Raw genomic sequence first — 19994 nt, forward strand, 5'->3', positions numbered from 1 at the left:
TAGAAGAATATAAAAGAAAATACATAAGAAATATATAAATACAAAAAATAAATATCTATAAAATATAAAATATATTATATATATAAAATATATAAATATAAAATAGAAATATAAATATAACAATATATAAAAATGGAACAATATACAACAATGGAACAGAAATGGAACAGAAATGGGACAAAAATGGAACAGAAATGGGACAAAAATGGAACAAAACTGGAACAAAAGATAGTTTTAATAAAAGGAAAGGAACATTTAAATTCCAGCAGAAAATCCAGCACGCAAAGCAAAACCGGGACTTAAAAACACAACAGGATTTGAATTGAGAAACCGCCCCGGGCGCTTTCCTACCGCACACGCCCCAAACCCCACCTGGGGCAAAACCCCACCTGGCCCAAAACCCCACCTGGACACCCAAACCTCACCTTACCACCCAAACCCCACCTGGGGCACCCAAACCCCACCTGGGGCACCCAAACCCCACCTGAGTCACCCCAAACCCCACCTGGGGCACCCCAAACCTCACCTGGGGCACCCCAAACCTCACCTGGGGCACCCCAAACCCCACCTGGGGCACCCCAAACCCCACCTGAGTCACCCCAAACCCCACCTGAGTCACCCCAAACCCCACCTGAGTCACCCCAAACCTCACCTGAGTCACCCCAAACCCCACCTGGGGCACCCAAACCCCACCTGAGTCACCCCAAACCCCACCTGAGTCACCCCAAACCTCACCTGAGTCACCCCAAACCCCACCTGAGTCACCCCAAACCCCACCTGAGTCACCCCAAACCTCACCTGGGGCACCCAAACCCCACCTGGGGCACCCCAAACCTCACCTGGGGCACCCAAACCCCACCTGAGTCACCCCAAACCCCACCTGGGGCACCCAAACCTCACCTGAGTCACCCCAAACCTCACCTGGGGCACCCAAACCTCACCTGGGGCACCCCAAACCCCACCTGGGGCACCCCAAACCCCACCTGAGTCACCCCAAACCCCACCTGAGTCACCCCAAACCTCACCTGAGTCACCCCAAACCCCACCTGAGTCACCCCAAACCTCACCTGGAGTCACCCCAAACCTCACCTGGGCACCCCAAACCCCACCTGGGTCACCCAAACCCACCTGAGTCACCCCAAACCCCACCTGAGTCACCCCAAACCCCACCTGGGGCACCCCCAAACCCCACCTGAGTCACCCCAAAACACCTGGGGCACCCCAAACCTCACCTGAGTCACCCCAAACCCCACCTGAGTCACCCCAAACCTCACCTGAGTCACCCCAAACCCCACCTGGGGCACCCCAAACCTCACCTGAGTCACCCCAAACCCCACCTGAATCACCCCAAACCCCACCTGAGTCACCCCAAACCCCACCTGGGGCACCCAAACCCCACCTGGGGCACCCCAAACCCCACCTGAGTCACCCCAAACCCCACCTGAGTCACCCCAAACCCCACCTGGGGCACCCCAAACCCCACCTGAGTCACCCCAAACCCCACCTGGGTCACCCCAAACCCCACCTGGGGCACCCCAAACCTCACCTGAGTCACCCCAAACCCCACCTGAATCACCCCAAACCCCACCTGGGGCACCCCAAACCCCACCTGAGTCACCCCAAACCCCACCTGGGGCACCCAAACCCCACCTGAGTCACCCCAAACCCCACCTGGGGCACCCCAAACCCCACCTGGGGCACCCAAACCTCACCTGGGGCACCCCAAACCCCACCTGAGTCACCCCAAACCCCACCTGGGGCACCCCAAACCCCACCTGGGGCACCCCAAACCTCACCTGGGGCACCCCAAACCCCACCTGAGTCACCCCAAACCCCACCTGGATCACCCCAAACCCCACCTGGGGCACCCAAACCCCACCTGAGTCACCCCAAACCCCACCTGAGTCACCCCAAACCCCACCTGGGGCACCCCAAACCTCACCTGGGGCACCCCAAACCCCACCTGAATCACCCCAAACCCCACCTGGGGCACCCCAAACCCCACCTGGGGCACCCAAACCTCACCTGGGGCACCCAAACCCCACCTGGGGCACCCACCCCAAACCTCACCTGAGTCACCCCAAACCCCACCTGAGTCACCCCAAACCCCACCTGGGGCACCCCAAACCCCACCTGAGTCACCCCAAACCCCACCTGAATCACCCCAAACCCCACCTGGGGCACCCCAAACCCCACCTGGGGCACCCAAACCTCACCTGGGGCACCCAAACCCCACCTGGGGCACCCCAAACCCCACCTGGGGCACCCAAACCCCACCTGGGGCACCCCAAACCTCACCTGAGTCACCCCAAACCCCACCTGGGGCACCCCAAACCTCACCCGGTGCCCCCCAGTCCCTCCCGAGTCCTGCCCAGTTCCCCCAGCCCCCCCACACCCCCCAGTGCCCCCAATTCCCCCCAGTTCTCCCAGTTCCCCCAAGTTCCTCCAGTCCCCCCCAGCCCCCCCAATTCCCCCCAGTGCCCCCAGCCCCCCCAGTGCCCCCAATTGCCCCCAGTGCCCCCAGCCCCCCAGTGCCCCCATTGCCCCCCAGCCCCCCAGCCCCCCAGCCCCCCAGCCCCCCCAGCCCCCAGCACCTCCGGCCGCTCCCGCTCTCGCTCTGCCTCGGGCGGGGCGGCCCGAGGGGGGCGGGGCCGGGGGCGGGGCCTGGGCCACGCCCTCCCCCAGGGGAGCCGCCCCCCGCCCGTGTTTGGGGCGTTGCCATGGAAACCAAACAACGGAGCGGGAGGGGCTCCCCGTGACACCAGTGAGACCAGTAAGGGAAACCAGTGACACCAGTGACACCAGTGACACCGGTGACACCAGTGACACCAGTGACACCGGTGACACATCCCAGTGACACATCCCAGTGACACCAGTGACACATCCCAGTGACACATCCCAGTGACACCGGTGACACATCCCAGTGACACAGCACAGTGACACCGGTGACACATCCCCGTGACACCAGTGACACATCCCAGTGACACCAGTGACACATCCCAGTGATACATCCAGTGACACCGGTGACACATCCCCGTGACACTCCCAGTGACACATCCCCGTGACACCAGTGACACATCCCAGTGACACCAGTGTGACACATCCCCGTGACACCAGTGACACCAGTGACACCAGTGACACCAGTAAGGGAAACCAGTGACACCAGTGACACCGGTGACACATCCCAGTGACACATCCCAGTGACACCAGTGACACCAGTGACACCAGTGACACATCCCAGTGACACCAGTGACACCAGTGACACCAGTAAGGGAAACCAGTGACACCGGTGACACATCCCAGTGACACATCCCAGTGACACCAGTGACAGAAACCAGTGACACCAGTGAGACCAGTGCTCCCAGTGACACATCCCAGTGACACCAGTGACACATCCCAGTGCTCCCAGTGCTCCCAGTGACACCAGTGCTGTGGCACAGCCCCACCCAGTCCCCCCAGTTACACCAGTGCGGCTCATCCCAGTGACACCAGTGACACCAGTGACACGGCTCAGTCCATCCCAGTCCCCCCAGTTACACCAGTGTGGCCCCCCAGCAACCCCAAAAACCCCAGCAAGCCCAACCCATGACTCCCAGTGACACATCCCAGTGCTCCCAGTAACACATCCCAGTGCTCCCAGTGCTCCCAGTGACACATCCCAGTGCTCCCAGTGCTCCCAGTGACACATCCCAGTGCTCCCAGTGACACATCCCAGTGCTCCCAGTGACACCAGTGACACATCCCAGTGCTCCCAGTGACACATCCCAGTGCTCCCAGTGCTCCCAGTGACACATCCCAGTGCTCCCAGTGACACATCCCAGTGCTCCCAGTGACACCAGTGACACATCCCAGTGCTCCCAGTGACACATCCCAGTGCTCCCAGTGACACCAGTAACACATCCCAGTGCTCCCAGTGACACATCCCAGTGCTCCCAGTGACACATCCCAGTGCTCCCAGTAACACCAGTAACACATCCCAGTGCTCCCAGTGACACATCCCAGTGCTCCCAGTGACATATCCCAGTGCTCCCAGTGACACATCCCAGTGCTCCCAGTGACACCAGTGACACATCCCAGTGCTCCCAGTGACACATCCCAGTGCTCCCAGTGACACCAGTGACACATCCCAGTGCTCCCAGTAACACATCCCAGTGCTCCCAGTGCTCCCAGTAACACATCCCAGTGCTCCCAGTGCTCCCAGTAACACAGTACAGTCTATCCCAGTGCTCCCAGTGACACATCCCAGTGCTCCCAGTGACACCAGTGACACATCCCAGTGCTCCCAGTGACACATCCCAGTGCTCCCAGTGACACCAGTGACACATCCCAGTGCTCCCAGTGACACATCCCAGTGCTCCCAGTGCTCCCAGTAACACATCCCAGTGCTCCCAGTAACACATCCCAGTGCTCCCAGTGCTCCCAGTAACACAGCACAGTGCTCCCAGTGCTCCCAGTAACACTGTACAGTCTATCCCAGTGCTCCCAGTAACACATCCCAGTGCTCCCAGTGCTCCCAGTAACACTGTACAGTCTATCCCAGTGCTCCCAGTAACACATCCCAGTGCTCCCAGTGCTCCCAGTGACACATCCCAGTGCTCCCAGTAACACATCCCAGTGCTCCCAGTGACACATCCCAGTGCTCCCAGTGCTCCCAGTGAGACATCCCAGGGCTCCCAGTGCTCCCACTAACACAGCCCAGTCCATCCCAGTCCATCCCAGTCCGCCGCCCCAGTCATCCCAGTCCATCCCAGCGCTCCCAGTGCCGCTCCCAGTCCATCCCAGTCCATCCCAGCGCTCCCAGTGCCGCTCCCAGTGCCGCTCCCAGTCCATCCCAGCGCTCCCAGCGCTCCCAGTCCATCCCAGCGCTCCCAGCGCTCCCAGTTCCGGGCGTGCCCGCGCCTCGCTGCCCCGGCAGCAACAACAACACCGGGGGGCTGGGGGCTCCTGGGGGCCGGGGGGGAGCGGGGGACCCCCCGTGTCCCCGTGTCCGGCCATGTCCCCCCCGGGCCCCGATGGCCCCCCCGCCCCTCCCCCTCCTGCCCCCTCCGTGTCCCCCCCCCGCCCCCGCCGAGGAATTTGGGAATTTGGGAATTTTGGAATTTTCTCATCAACAACGATGAGCTCATGGTGGGGCGGGGGGGGGAAGGGCGGCGGGGCCCCGCCGGGGGGGGGCCCGGGCCCAGCCCCCGCTCCCGACGCGTTCAGGGCTCCGTTGATTTTATTGTTGGATTTCTTTTATCGTTGGATTTATTTTATTGTTTATTTTACTGTTGGATTTATTTTATTGCTCGATGCACCCGTTCGTTGCTTTATCGCTTTGTGCATTTACTGACGGATCTCGGGCGCTGTCACAGCCCCTGGTGCCGAGGTCACCCCCTCCCCGCGGTGTCCCCATCGTTGTCACCGCTGCCGCTCCTCCTGCAGCGTCCCCGCCCCCGGTGTCACAGTCTGTGTCCCCGTGTCCCCACCCCCGGTGTCACAGTCTGTGTCCCCGTGTCCCCATCCTCAGTGTCCCCTGTGTCCCCATCCTCAGTGTCCCCGTGTCCCCACCCCCGGTGTCACAGTCAGTGTCCCCGTGTCCCCACCCCCGGTGACACAGTCTGTGTCCCCGTGTCCCCATCCTCGGTGTCCCCGCTGTCCCCATCCCTGGTGTCACACCCTCCCCGTGTCCCCACCCTCGGTGTCCCCGTGTCCCCCCCCCCGGTGTCACCGTCTGTGTCCCCGTGTCCCCATCCTCGGTGTCCCCATTGTCCCCATCCTCGGTGTCCCCTGTGTCCCCATCCCTGGTGTCACAGTCTGTGTCCCCGTGTCCCCACCCTCGGTGTCCCCCGCTGTCCCCATCCCGTGTCACACTCCCCTGCCCGTAAAGTTGCCCCCATCTCTGTCTGTCCCTGCTCGCTGGCTGTCCCCATCCCCGGTGTCACACTCTCTGTCCCCGTGTCCCCACGCTCGGTGTCCCCCGCTGTCCCATCCCCGGTGTCCCCTGTGTCCCCATCCCCGGTGTCACACTCTGTGTCCCCAATGCCTGTAAAGTTGCCCCCGTCTCTGTCTGCAGTCTCCCCATGCTCGGTGTCCCCCGCTGTCCCCCAGGGGAGGCTCCTCAGCTCCTCGGGGCTCCGCAGCTCCCGCAGCCGCCCCCCCTCCAGCAGCGCCACCCTCGGTGCCAGCTGCGCCAGGGCCACCCTCGCTGTCACCAGCAGCACCGCCGGGCCCTGCCCCGGCCCGCGGCGGCACAGCAGCTCCTGCTCCACCTGCGGGGACACCGCGGGGACACGGGGGACATGGGGTGGATGGGGGACACGGGGGGACATGGTGGGGATGGGGGACACGGGGGGACACGGGGGGACATGGGGGGGATGGGGGACACGGGGGACATGGTGGGATGAGGACAGGGGACCTGGGGAGTGGGGAGGGGACATTGGGACCAAGGGGACATTGGGATGGGGGGTCGTGTGGGACAAGGGGACATGAGGATGTGGGGACAAGGGGGACATTGGGACCAAGGGGACTCAGGGGATTTGGTGGCCCAGGGGACCTGGCACAGGGGACCCCAGGGGACACAGAGGGGACACCGGGCACTTGGGGAGTGGGGACCCAGGGGACACGGGGCACATGGGGGACACAAGGACTGGGGACCCAGGGGACACAGGGAGTGGGGACCCAGGGGACACGGGGCACCCGGGGGACACAAGGACTGGGGACACAGGGGACACAGGGAGTGGGGACCCAGGGGACAGGGGGACCCAGGGGACACAGGGAGTGGGGACACAGGGAGTGGGGACCCAGGGGACACAGTGAGTGGGGACCCAGGGGACACAGGGAGTGAGGACCCAGGGGACAGGGTGGCCAAGGGGACCCAGGGGACAGGGGGACCCAGGGGACACAGGGAGTGGGGACACAGGGAGTGGGGGACCCAGGGGACACAGGGAATGAGGACCCAGGGGACAGGGTGGCCCAGGGGACCCAGGGGACAGGGGGACCCAGGGGACACAGGGAGTGAGGACCCAGGGGACACAGTGAGTGGGGACCCAGGGGCCCGGGGGTCCAGGGGACACAGGGAGAGGGGTCACCCACCGGGCACCGGGTCACGGGTCGAGGACCCAGGGGACATCCAGCACCAGTGGGGTTCGCAGGGGCCAGGGGCACCCAGCGCGACCCCGGGGAGTGCAGGCCCGGGCCCACCTCTGGGGACAGAGATGAGGGACCCGGGGACACAGGGAACCGTGAGGACACCAGGGGACACGCAGGGAATGGGGACACGGGGACACACAGGGACACCATGGGGACATGCAGGGAGTGAGGACCCATGGGGACACGGTGGGACACCGGGGCCACAAAGGGCGGCATGTGGGACACAGGGACACCGCGGTCACACACCGGGCACCGGGTCACCGGGGACACACGGGACCCCATGGGGTCATCCATGGCACACAGCACCTGGGGTTACCTGAGCAGCACACAGGGACACCAGGGGCCACTGCCGGCTGCCCCCTGGGGACACCATGGGAGGCCCGGGGGGGCACACCTGGGAACAGAGGGGACACCATGGGGACACTATGGGGACACAATGGGGACATTGCAGGGATACCATGGGGACACCATGGGGACACACAGGGGACATTGTGGGGACATTGTGGGGACACCATGGGGACATTGTGGGGACACCGTGGGGACATTGCAGGACACTGTGGGGACACTAATAGGGACATCTTGGGGACAGAATGGGAACAGAATGGGGACACCCATGGGGACACAGTAGGGACACCGTGGGGACACAATAGGGGACACCATGGGGACACATTGGGAAAATTTGGGAGACGAAGGGGACACCTTGGCCACATTATTGGGACACTTTTAGGACACGTTTGGGACACACTGCACGGGGACCATGGGGACACCTGCTGTACCTGTGACACTGTGGGGACACCACGGGGACATAATGGGGTCACAATGGGAAAACTTGGGAGACAAAGGGGACACCTCAGACACACTATGGGGACACTTTTAGGACATTTTTGGGACACTGGAGACACTGCAGGGGGACACCTGCTGTGCCTATGTCGTGGGAACAGCAGGGGACACCATGGGGACACCATGGGGATACAATGAGGACACACTGGGGACACCATGGGGACACCATGGGGATACAATGGGGACACACTGGGGACACCATGGGGACACAATGGGGACACCATGGGGACACATTGGGGACACAACAGGGACACCATGGGGACACAACGGGGACACCATTGTGGACACAATGGGGACACCTGCCCATACCTGTGTCATGGGAACAATAGGGGGCACCATGGGGACACCATGGGGACACCATGGGGACACAATGGGGACACCATGGGGACACAACAGGGGCACTATGGGGACACCATGGGGACACCATGGGGACACCATGGGGACACATTGGGACACACTGGGGACAGCATGGGGACAGCATTGTCCCTGCAGGGCACACCTGCCCTACCTGTGTCGTAGCCCTGCGGCAGCTGCTGCGCCCAGCTGTGCACCCCCGCCCGCCGCGCCGCTGCCACCACCGGTGTCCCCTCCTTGTGTCCCCAGCCCAGGCGGATGTTGGCGCTGAGGCTGCGCGACAAGAGGGACGGGCACTGCAGGACACCGGCCACCTGCGGGGACAGGGGGGACACGGCGCCACATCGGGATTGGGCGGGGACAAGGAGGGGACACGCGGGACACACGGCGTGGTGGCAGGGTCACGGTGAGGCTGGCTGGTGACACAGGGGTGGCTCTGAGGAGCTGCTGGGGACACTGGATGGCAATGGGGACGTGCTGGGGACACTGGGTGACAATGGGGACGTGCTGGGGACACTGGGTGACATGGCGGCCATGGCTGTTGGGACAATGGGGGAGCCGTGGTAACCCCGTGGTGACACAGGGGTGGCACTGGGGACCCGGGGGATGGCACTGAGGCACCCATTGGTGACACAGGGGTGGAACTGGGGACCCGGGGTGACACAGGGGTGGCACTGGGGACCCATTGGTGACACAGGGGTGGAACTGGGGACCCGGGGGTGACACAGGGGTGGCACTGGGGCACCCATTGGTGACACAGGGGTGGAATTGCAGACCCGGGGGGTGACACAGGGGTGGCACTGGGGACCTGGGGGTGACACAGGGGTGGAACTGGGGACCCGGGGGATGGCACTGAGGGACCCATTGGTGACACAAGGGTGGCACTGGGGACCCAGGGGGTGACACAGGGGTGGCACTGGGGACACGGGGGTGACACCGAGGCACCCATTGGTGACACAGGGGTGGCAGTAGGGACCCATTTGGGGCACAGGAGTGACCTGAGGGCAGCAGTGGGGACCTGCTGAGGACCAGGTGTGGGCCCAGGGGTGGCTGTGGGGACCTGTTGGGGACAACAGGGTGGCCATGGGGACACAATGCAGAGGTTTGGTGACGGGGGGACAGCAGCAGGGGACGGTTTGGTGACAGGGGGACAGCAGCAGGGGATGGATGGTGACCCAGGGGGACAGCAGCAGGGGCTGGTTTGGTGACCCAGGGGAGGCTGTCCCGCCCCGGGGTGCCCCGCGAGTGTCACCTGTTCCCGCAGGGCCCCGGGGTGCCCCGCGAGTGTCACCTGTTCCCGCAGGGCGGGCTCCGAGCGCGGGCTCAGCGCGGTCCCGTTCAGCAGCACCGCCCCGCCCGCCAGGGGGCGCAGCCCCAGCGCGGCCGCCGCCAGGGAGCTCTTCCCGCCGCCGGGGGGCGCCAGCACGGCCACGGCCTCCCCGGGGCGCAGCGACAGCGACACCCCCTGGTGGCGGGAACGGGGATCGCACCCGGCACCGCCCCGTGTGCCCGATGGCCCCCGGGTGCCCGATGGCCCCGTGTGCCCGATGGCCCCGTGTGCCCCCCTGTGCCCGATGGCCCCGTGTCCCCCGTGTACCCCGTGTCCCCGTGTCCCCCGTGTGCCCGATAGCCCCGGTGCCCCGTGTACCCCGTGTGCCCGATGGCCCCGTGTGCCCCCCGTGTCCTCGTGTCCCCCCGTGTGCCCGATGTCCCCGTGTGCCCGATGGCCCCGTGTGCCCCCATGTGCCCGATAGCCCCGTGTCCCCCCGTGTGCCCCTGTGTGCCCGATGGCCCCGTGTCCCCCCGTGTGCCCGCCGGGCCCGTGTCCCCCCCGTGTCCCCCCGTGTGCCCGATGTCCCGTGTGCCCCATGTCCCCGTGTCCCCCCATGTGCCCCCCGTGTGCCCGATGTCCCCGTGTGCCCGATGGCCCCGTGTCCCCCCGTGTCCCACATGTCCCCCCATGGCCCCCATATCCCCTTGTCCCCCCATGTCCCATGTCCGCCCCATGTCCCCTTGTCCACCCAAGTTCCATGTTTCCCCATGTCCCATAGCCCCCCATGTCCCCAATGACCCCGTGTCCCCCCATATCCCATGTGTCCCCCCATGTCCCCAATGTCCCCCTGGCCCCTCATGTCCCATTTGTCCTCCCCATGTCCCCAATGTCCCCTTGTCCTCCCATGTCCCCAATGTCCCCCCATGTCCCCCCCATGTCCCCCCATGTCCTCAATGTCCCATGTCCCCCCGCATCCCCCCACGTCCCCCCGTGTCCCGCCATGTCCCCAATGTCCCCATGTCCCCCCATGTCCCCCCATGTCCTCAATGTCCCCATGCCCCCCATGTCCCCCCCATGTCCCCCCATGTCCCCATGTCCCCCCCCCATGTCCCCATCCCTCCGTGTCCTCAATGTCCCCATGCCCCCAGTGTCCCCCCATGTCCCTCCGTGTCCTCAATGTCCCCATGCCCCCCATGTCCCCCCATGTCCCCATGTCCCCAGTGTCCCCCCATGTCCCTCCGTGTCCCCCCATGTCCCCCCATGTCCCTGTGTCCCCCCCTGTCCCCCAATGTCCCCAATGTCCCCATGTCCCCCATGCCCCCCATGCCCCCTGTGTCCCCCCATGCCCCCCATGCCCCCCGTGCCCCCCCATGTCCCCGTGTCCCCGTCCCGTGTCCCCACACCTTGAGGACCGGCTCGGCGCGCCCAGGGTAGCACATCCAGACATCCTTGAGGCGCAGCCCTCGGGCCCCTGCGGTGTCACAGCTCTGGGGGGTCACAGGGGGCGGTGGCCCTGCGGGTGTCCCCTGCCCGGCCTGCTCCAGCAGCGCCAGGAGCGTCTCAGAGGAGCCAACGGCCTTGGCCAGGCTGGGCACGTACAGCAGCACGGCCTGGGGACACGGGGACATGGGGACATTGGGGACATTGGGGACACTTGGGAAATTGGGGACATTGGGGACATTGGGGACACGGGGACACTGGGGACATTGGGGATATTGGGGACATTGGGGACACTGGGGCACTGGGGACATGGGGACACGGGGACATTGGGGGGATTGGGGACATTGGGGACATGGGGACATTGGGGACATTGGGGACATTGGGGACATGGGGACACTGGGGACATTGGGGACACGGGGACATTGGGGACACGGAGACATGGGGACATTGGGACATTGGGGACATTGGGGACATTATGGGACATTGGGGACATGGGGACACTGGGGACATTGGGGACATTGGGGATATTGGGGACACTGGGGACATTGGGGACATTGGGGACATTGGGGACACGGGGACATTGGGGACACGGAGACATGGGGACATTGGGGACATTGGGGACATTGGGGACATGGGGACATTGGGGACATGGGGACACTGGGGACATTGGGGACATTGGGGATATTGGGGACACTGGGGACATTGGGGACATTGGGGACACGGGGACATGGGGACATTGGGGGGATTGGGGACATTGGGGACATGTAATATGGGGGGGACATTGGGGACATTGGGGACATTGGGGACATGGGGACATGGGGACATTGGGGACATGGGGACATGGGGACATTGGGGGGACATCGGGGACACGGGGACATTGGGGACATTGGGGGGATTGGGGACATTGGGGACATTGGGGACATTGGGGACATAGGGACATGGGGACATGGGGACATTGGGGACATTGGGACACAGGGACACGGGGACATTGGGGTCATGGGGACATGGGGACAAGGGGACACGGGGGCATTGGGGACATGGGGACACAGGGACACGGGGACATGGGGGAGCTATGGCATGGCCTGGGGACATGGGGACACAGGGACATTGGGGACGTGAGGTGACACGGGGGAGCTACGGCATGGCCTGGGGGACACAAGGGACATTGGGGACACAGGGGACAGTGGGACACGGGGGGGTGATGGGGACATGGGGGGACACGGCAGAGCCTGGGGACACGGGGGAGCATGGGGACAGGGACAGGGACATGGCCAGGAGAACATGGGGACATCACTGTGAGGATGTGGGGACACGGGGACATGAGGTGACAAGGGGGAGCTATGGCATGGCCTGGGGGCATGGGAGGACTCGGGGGACACAAGGGACATTGGGGACACAGGGGACAGGGACATGGCCAGGAGAACATGGGGACATCACTGTGAGGGTGCGGGGACACGGGACACAGGGAATGGCGTTGGGGACAGACTGGGGACAAGACAGGACACACTGGGGACAGGTACAGGACGCAGTGGTCACCTCCACAGCCCTGGTGAAGTTGAGCTGGCACATGAGGATGGTGACCAGCTCCCCGCGGGTGACACTGCCTGCAGCCACCAGGCGTCCCCCCAGGAAGAGCAGCGCCAGCTTCAGGGCCAGGGCAGGAAACTGGGGACACGGGGACACGGGGACACCGGGTGTCAGCCCAGCCTCCTGTCACTGCGTCCCCAGCCCCGTGCCACCATGTCCCCTTCCCCAGGCCACCCATCCCCGTGCTCCTCAAGGCCAGGCCACCACGTGTCCCCATGTCCCCTGGCCCCACACTGATGCTCCCTGTGTCCTGCCGCCTCCATGCCACCATGTCCCTGTGTCCCCTGGCCCTTTTCCACTGTGTCCCCTGTCCCCACATCTGCCATCCCTGTGCCACCAGCCCCGTGTCCCCATGTCCCTGTACCCGTGTCCTCATCCCCCTGCCACCACATCCAAGGTGACCTCCTGCTGTCACATGCCCATGTCCCCTGGCCCTTTGCCACTGTGTCCCCTGTCCCCACATCTGCCATCCCTGTGCCACCAGTCCCGTGTCCCCATGTCCCTGTACCCATGTCCTCATCCCCCTGCCACCCCATCCAACGTGGTGCCACCTCTCCATGTCCCCTATTCCAACGCCACCACACTCCCATGTCCCCCAGTCCCATCCCCACATTTGCCATCCCTGTGTCCCCGTGACTCTGTACCCGCGTCCCTCATCCCCCTGCCACCACATCCAGTGTGACCTCCCGCTGCCACCTCTCCATGTCCCCTATTCCAACGCCACCACACTCCCATGTCCCCAGTCCCGTCCCCACATCTGCCATCCCTGTGCCACCAGCCCCGTGTCCCCATGCCCCTGTAGCCATGACTTCACCCTCTGCCACCACATCCAAGGTGACCTCCTGCTGTCACATGCCCATGTCCCCTGGCCCTTTGCCACTGTGTCCCCTGTGCCCACATCTGCCATCCCCAATGTCCCCTTGTACCCCCAAGTCCCAAGCCCCTGTACCCATGTCCCCCAGCCCCTGCCACCACATCCAAGGTGACCTCCTGCTGCCATCTCTCCCTGTCCCCTATTCCAATGCCACCACACTCCCATGTCCCCCAGCCCTGTGCCACCACCCCCCTGTCCCCATGTCCCTGTACCACCACATCCAGTGTGACCTCCTGCTGCCACCTCTCCCTGTCCCCTATTCCAACGCCACCACACTCCCACGTCCCCCAGCCCTGTGCCACCGCGTGCCCTTGTCCCCAGCCCCGGTCGCTCACCCCCAGTGTCCCCAGTGTCCCCATGTCCCCATACCCCGCTGGCCCAGAGCCCGGCGCGTAGGCCAGCGCCTCCTTCTGCTCCAGCCGGTGTCCCCGTGCCAGGTGACGCCGGACGCGCTCGGTGACACCGGCCTCGTGCCCGAAGGCCCTGACTGTCCCCATGGCCCCCAGGGACTCCAGGGCCACCGCCGTGGTGCTGGCCTGCGCCGACCCGCACCTGCTGGGCCAGCTCCTGGGGACACGGGGGACACGGCGTCACCGTGGGGACACGGGGGACACGGCGTCACCATGGGGACATGGGGGACAGGGGGTCACCGTGGGGACACGGCATCACCATGGGGACACGGGGGACACAGCGTCACCGTGGGGACACGGGGGACGCGGGGGACAGGGCGTCACCATGGGGACACGGGGGACAAGGGGGACACGGCGTCACCATGGGGACACAGGGGACATGGCGTCACCATGGGGACATGGGGGACAGGGACACGGTGTCACCATGGGGACACTGGGGACATGGGGTCACCATGGGGACACGGGGGACAGGGTGTCACCATGGGGACACAGGGGACATGGCGTCACCATGGGGACACGGGGGACATGGCGTCACCATGGGGACACTGGGGACAGGGTGTCACCATGGGGACACTGTGGACAAGGGGGTCACCATGGGGACACTGGGGACACGGGAGACAGGGAATCACCATGGGGACACTTGGGACAGGGGGGACAGGGGGCCACACTGGGGTCACCATGTGGTCACTCTGGGGACAAGGGGATCACCACAGGGTCACCATGGGGTCATGAGGGGACAGGGAAGTCACCTCGGGGTCACCACGGGGACAAGGAGGAACCAGGGGACAGGAGGAGGTGACAGAGGGCGGGGGGGAAGTGACAACAGGGACAGGAAGGGGACAGGAAGGACTCGGAGCGAACTTGAGGTGCAGGGAGGTGACAATGGGCACACGGGTGACAATGGGAACAGGGAGGTGACAATGGGCACGCGCAGGTGACAATGGGCAGACAGGAAACTGGGCACGCATGGTGACAATTAGCACAGGGAGGTGACAATGGGGCCACGCTGGGGGTGACACTGGGCACACGCAGGTGACAATGGGTCACCACGACAATGGGCACACACAGGTGACAATGAGCGCACGCGGAAGGTGACCCTGGGCACCACGAGGGACAATGAGCACACGCAGGTGACAATGGGCACGCGCAGGTGACCCTGGGCACACGCAGGTGACAATGGGCACAGGGAGGTGACCCTGGGCACACGCAGGTGACAATGAGCACACGGAGGTGACAATGGGCACAGGGAGGTGACAATGGGAACAGGGAGGTGACAATGGGGACAGAGAGGTGACAATGGGGACAGGGAGGTGATACTGGGCACACGGAGGTGACAATGGGGACACAGAGGTGACAATGGGCACACGCAGGTGACAATGGGCACACCCAGATGACAATGGGCACAGGGAGGTGACAATGGGCACACAGAGGTGACAATGGGGATACAGAGGTGACAATGAGCACACGCAGGTAACACTGGGCACACACAGGTGACAATGGGCACATGCAGGTGACAATGGGGACACGGTGACCCTGGGCACACGCAGGTGACAATGGGCACGCCCAGGTGACACTGGGCACACACAGGTGACAATGGGCACGCGCAGGTGACAATGAGCACACGCAGGTGACAATGGGCACACGCAGGTGACTGGGCACACGGATGACAATGAGCACGCGCAGGTGACAATGGGGACACGCAGGTGACAATGGGCACGCGCAGGTGACAATGGGCACGCGCGTGACAATGAGCACACGCAGGTGACCCTGGGCACACGCGCAGGTGACAATGGGCACACACAGGTGACAATGGGCACACACAGGTGACAATGAGCACGCGCAGGTGACACTGGGCACACGCAGGTGACAATGGGCACGCGCGGGTGACAATGGGCACGCGCAGGTGACAATGAGCACGCGGTGACAATGGCAGGTGACACTGGGCACACGGAGGTGACAATGGGCACGCGCAGGTGACCCTGGGCACACGCAGGTGACAATGAGCACGCGCAGGTGACACTGGGCACACGCAGGTGACAATGAGCACACGGAGGTGACAATGAGCACGCGCAGGTGACCCTGGGCACACGCAGGTGACAATGGGCACAGGGAGGTGACCCTGGGCACACGCAGGTGACAATGGGCACGCGCAGGTGACAATGGGGACCGGGTACCCTGGGCACACGCAGGTGACAATGGGCACAGGGAGGTGACCCTGGGCACACGCAGGTGACAATGGGCACGCGCAGGTGACAATGGGCACGCGCAGGTGACCCTGGGCACATGCGAGGTGACAATGGGCACACGCAGGTGGCCGTACCTGTTGGACGCGCGCCACGGCGCGCGGCAGCAGCAGGAACAGCGGCAGCGCCAGCAGCGTGAGCAGCCCCAGCAGCGGGGACAGCGCGGCCACCGCGGCCAGCAGCGCCACCGCCAGCGTCACCGCCCAGAGCCCCGGCACCAGCGCGTCCCCCAGCGCCCGCGTCGCCCCGCCTCGGCGTCCCCGGTCACCAGCGCGCCACCGCGCCCGGCGTGTCGCCGAGGCCGCCCCGCCGGCGAACGCCCCCCCGCAGCACCGCGGCCACCGCGCCGCCCTGCAGCCGCTGCCGCGCCCGGGTCAGCGCCAGCGCCGCCGCGGCGTCACAGCCCAGCTCGGTGATGGCACTGCGGGCAAGGACACACGGGTCAGCGTGGTTGGAAATACAAAATCTGCCAATTTTTTGGGGGAAAGGCTTGCACAACTGTAACGGTGGTCACAGGGGTCTTATGTCGAAGGAAGAGTTGAGGATTTGACTACATAATTCAGAAGGCTTGATTTATTATTTTATTATATATATTACATTAAAACTGTACTAAAAGAATAGAAGAAAAGGTTCTCGGAAGGCTGGCTAAGCTAAGAATAGAATAGAATAGAATAGAATAGAATAGAATAGAATAGAATGATAACAAAGGTTTGTGGCTCGGACACTGTGTCCGAGCCAGCTGGGCTGTGATTGGCCATTAATGAGAAACATCCACACGAGACCAAGCCCGGATCCACCTGCTGCATTCCACAGCAGCAGATAATCAATGTTTGCGTTTCGTCCCTGAGGCCTCTCAGCTGCTCAGGAGAATAAAATCCTAAGGAAAGGATTTTTCATGAAAAGATGTTTACACCAGTTGCTGCCAAGGTGGGGTGTTGCAAACATCTTTTCATGAAAAATCCTTTCCTGAGGTTTTTTCCTCCTGAGCAGCTGAGAGGCCTCAGGGACGAAACGCAAACATTGATTATCTGCTGCTGTGGAATGCAGCAGGTGGATCCGGGCTTGGTCTCATGTGGATGTTTCTCATTAATGGCCAATCACAGGCTCTCTGTCCCAGACACAAGCCTTTGTTATCATTCTTTCATTTCTATTCTATTCTTAGCTTAGCCAGCCTTCTGAGAACCTCTTCTATTATTCTTTTAGTATAGTTTTAATGTAATATATATCATAAAACAATAAATCAAGCCTTCTGACACACGGAGTCAGATCCTCGTCTCTCCCCACAACCAAGAACCCCCGTGACCACCGCCACACCCGAGTCACCCTGGGGGCGCTTTCGGACCCGCCGAGCCCCCCAGCCTCGAGCTGATCGCTTTCAATAAAGGCACCAAACAGGAGCAGAAGCCTCGCGCCCCGCTCATTTCCCCCGGCGTCACCCACCTGCCCAGCCCCAGCAGCAGCAGGGGCCACACGGCGGCGGCGGCGTCCTCCTCCTGCGCCACCCGCTCGGTGACGCGGCCCGTGAAGTAGGGGGCGGCCACCTCGCCTGCGGGGACACGGCGGCGTCGGGGTCACCGCGAGGGGCGCTGACCCCGCCACCGGGGGCAGAGAGCTGGAAATCGCATCCTGACCGCTCCCAACATCGTGTGTGGAGCCCCAAAATCGGATCCTGATTCCCCAAACCGGGTGCTCAAAACCTCCAAATTGGGTCTTGACCCCACAAATTGGCGTTCCCCCCCACAGCATCCTGTCCCACTCCAGTTATGCCCAAACACTCCAAACTGAATCCCAAACCCCCTCAAATGGATCCTGACCGCTCCCAACATCGTGTGTGGAGCCCCAAAATCGGATCCTGATTCCCCAAACCGGGTGCTCTGTGTTGAGCCCCAAAATTGGATCCTGATTCCCCAAACCGGGTGCTCAAAACCTCCAAATTGGGTCTTGACCCCACAAATTGGCTTTGCATCCCCCCACTGCATCCTGTCCCACTCCAGTTATGCCCAAACACTCCAAAGCAGATCCCAAACCCCCTCAAATGGATCCTGACCGCTCCCAACATTGTGTGTTCAGCCCCAAAATCGGATCTGATTCCCCAAACCGGGTGCTCTGTGTTGAGCCCCAAAATTGGATCCTGATTCCCCAAACTGGGCGCTCAAAACCTCTAAATTGGGTCCTGACCCCTCAAATTGGCCCTGCATCCCCCACACAGCACCCTGTTGCCCCCCAGTTATGTCCAAACCCTCCAAACTGAATCCCAAAGCTCCTCAAATGGATCCTGACCGCTCCCAACATCGTGTGTGGAGCCCCAAAATCGGATCCTGATTCCCCAAACCAGGTGCTCAAAACCTCCAAATTGGGTCTTGACCCCACAAATTGGCTTTGCATCCCCTCACTGCACCCTGTCCCCCTCCAGGTGTGTTCAAATCCTCCAAATGGGATCCCAAAACCTCTCAAAGGGGTCCTGCCATGTCCAAACACTCCAAATGGGATCCCACAGCCCCTCAAATCGATCCTGACCGCTCCCAAAATTGTGTGTTCAGCCCCAAAATCGGATCCTGATTCCCCAAACCGGGCGCTCAAAACCTCCAAATTGGGTCCTGACCCACAAATTGGTTCCTGACCTCGCTCCAATCAGATTCTGCCAACCCCAAATTGGGTCCTGACCCCTCAAATTGGCCTTGTAACCCCCCATTGGGTCCTGGACCCCCCCAGTTATGTCCAAACCCAAAAATCAGATCCCAAAACCTCTCAAAGGGGTCCTGCCATGTCCGAACCCACAAATGGGATCCTAAAGCCCCTCAAAGTAGTCCTGCCATGCCCAAACCCTCCACACTGGATCCCAAAGCCCTTCAAGAGGGTCCTGCCATGTCCAAAGGATCCCAAATCGCCTCAAATCGATCCTGACCCCTCCCAAAATTGTGTGTCGCGCCCCAAAATCGGATCCTGATTCCCCAAACCGGGCGCTCAAAACCTCCAAATTGGGTCCTGACCCCTCAAATTGGCTTTGCATCCTCCCACTGCATCCTGTCCCCCTCCAGTTATGTCCAAACCCAAAAATCAGATCCCAAAACCTCTCAAAGGGGTCCTGCCATGTCCGAACCCACAAATGGGATCCCAAAACCTCTCAAAGGGGTCCTGCCATGTCCAAACCCACAAATTGGATCCCAAAACCTCTCACAGGGGTCCTGCCATGTCCAAACCCTCCCCATCGGATCCCAAACCCCCTCACAGGGCTCCTGCCCCCCCGGTCGGGGTGCCCCCGTACCCAGAGCCGAAGCCGACATCAGCCCCCCCACCAGCGCCCACCGCCCGCGCTCGGGGCCCAGCAGGGCCAGGAGCCGGCGAATGGGGGGAGACAGCATCGGGGGCACGGGGACCGGCGGGTTCTGCTGTGTCCCGGTGGTTCTGCTGTGTCCCGGCGGGTCTCGGTCTGCTCCTGCCGGCTCCCGCTCGCTCCCGGTTCTTCTCGCCGGTGGTTCCGGGGAGTCCCGCGGTCCGTGCGGGTCCCGGCGCTGCTCGCAGCGTGTCCCGGTCGGACCGTGTCGCTGCCGGTGCGGTCCCGGTGCGGTCCCGGTGCGGTCCCGCTCCCTTCCCGGCAGCCGCCGCCGTTTCCCGGAACGCGCGCGCGGGGGGCGGGGCGGGGCCGGCGGGAATCCCCGGGATTGACACGCCCACTCCTGAGATAACGTCTGTGATTGGTCAATGCGGAGGTGACATCATCGGTTGCCGGGTAGAGGAGGCCGGAACGGGTTGAGAGGGGAAGGAGGGCATGCCAGGAGGGGGCGGGGTCTGGGCGGAAAGGGGCGGGGTCTGGGCGGAAAGGGGCGGGGTCTGGGCGGGGT

General features: G+C 63.2%; 1 protein-coding gene across 1 annotated transcript; it reads right to left on the reverse strand.

Annotated features, from left to right (window-relative positions):
• Positions 1–8479: 8479 nt before the first annotated feature.
• Positions 8480–19763, reverse strand: LOC115915982 (antigen peptide transporter 1-like; the record flags this gene model as incomplete). The annotated part of the gene is given in 12 exon segments (XM_030969681.1): positions 8480–8639; positions 9617–9790; positions 11002–11208; positions 12575–12703; positions 13869–13882; positions 13885–14041; positions 14043–14066; positions 16230–16397; positions 16400–16422; positions 16425–16573; positions 17593–17698; positions 19418–19763. Coding segments are annotated over 12 exon segments (1408 nt in total), but the record flags the coding sequence as incomplete, so codon positions are not given.
• Between the last annotated feature and the right edge of the window lie 231 nt (positions 19764–19994).

The sequence above is a fragment of the Camarhynchus parvulus genome, unplaced genomic scaffold (genome assembly GCF_901933205.1).
Source record: "Camarhynchus parvulus unplaced genomic scaffold, STF_HiC, whole genome shotgun sequence".
Classification (NCBI taxonomy): Eukaryota; Metazoa; Chordata; class Aves; order Passeriformes; family Thraupidae; genus Camarhynchus; species Camarhynchus parvulus.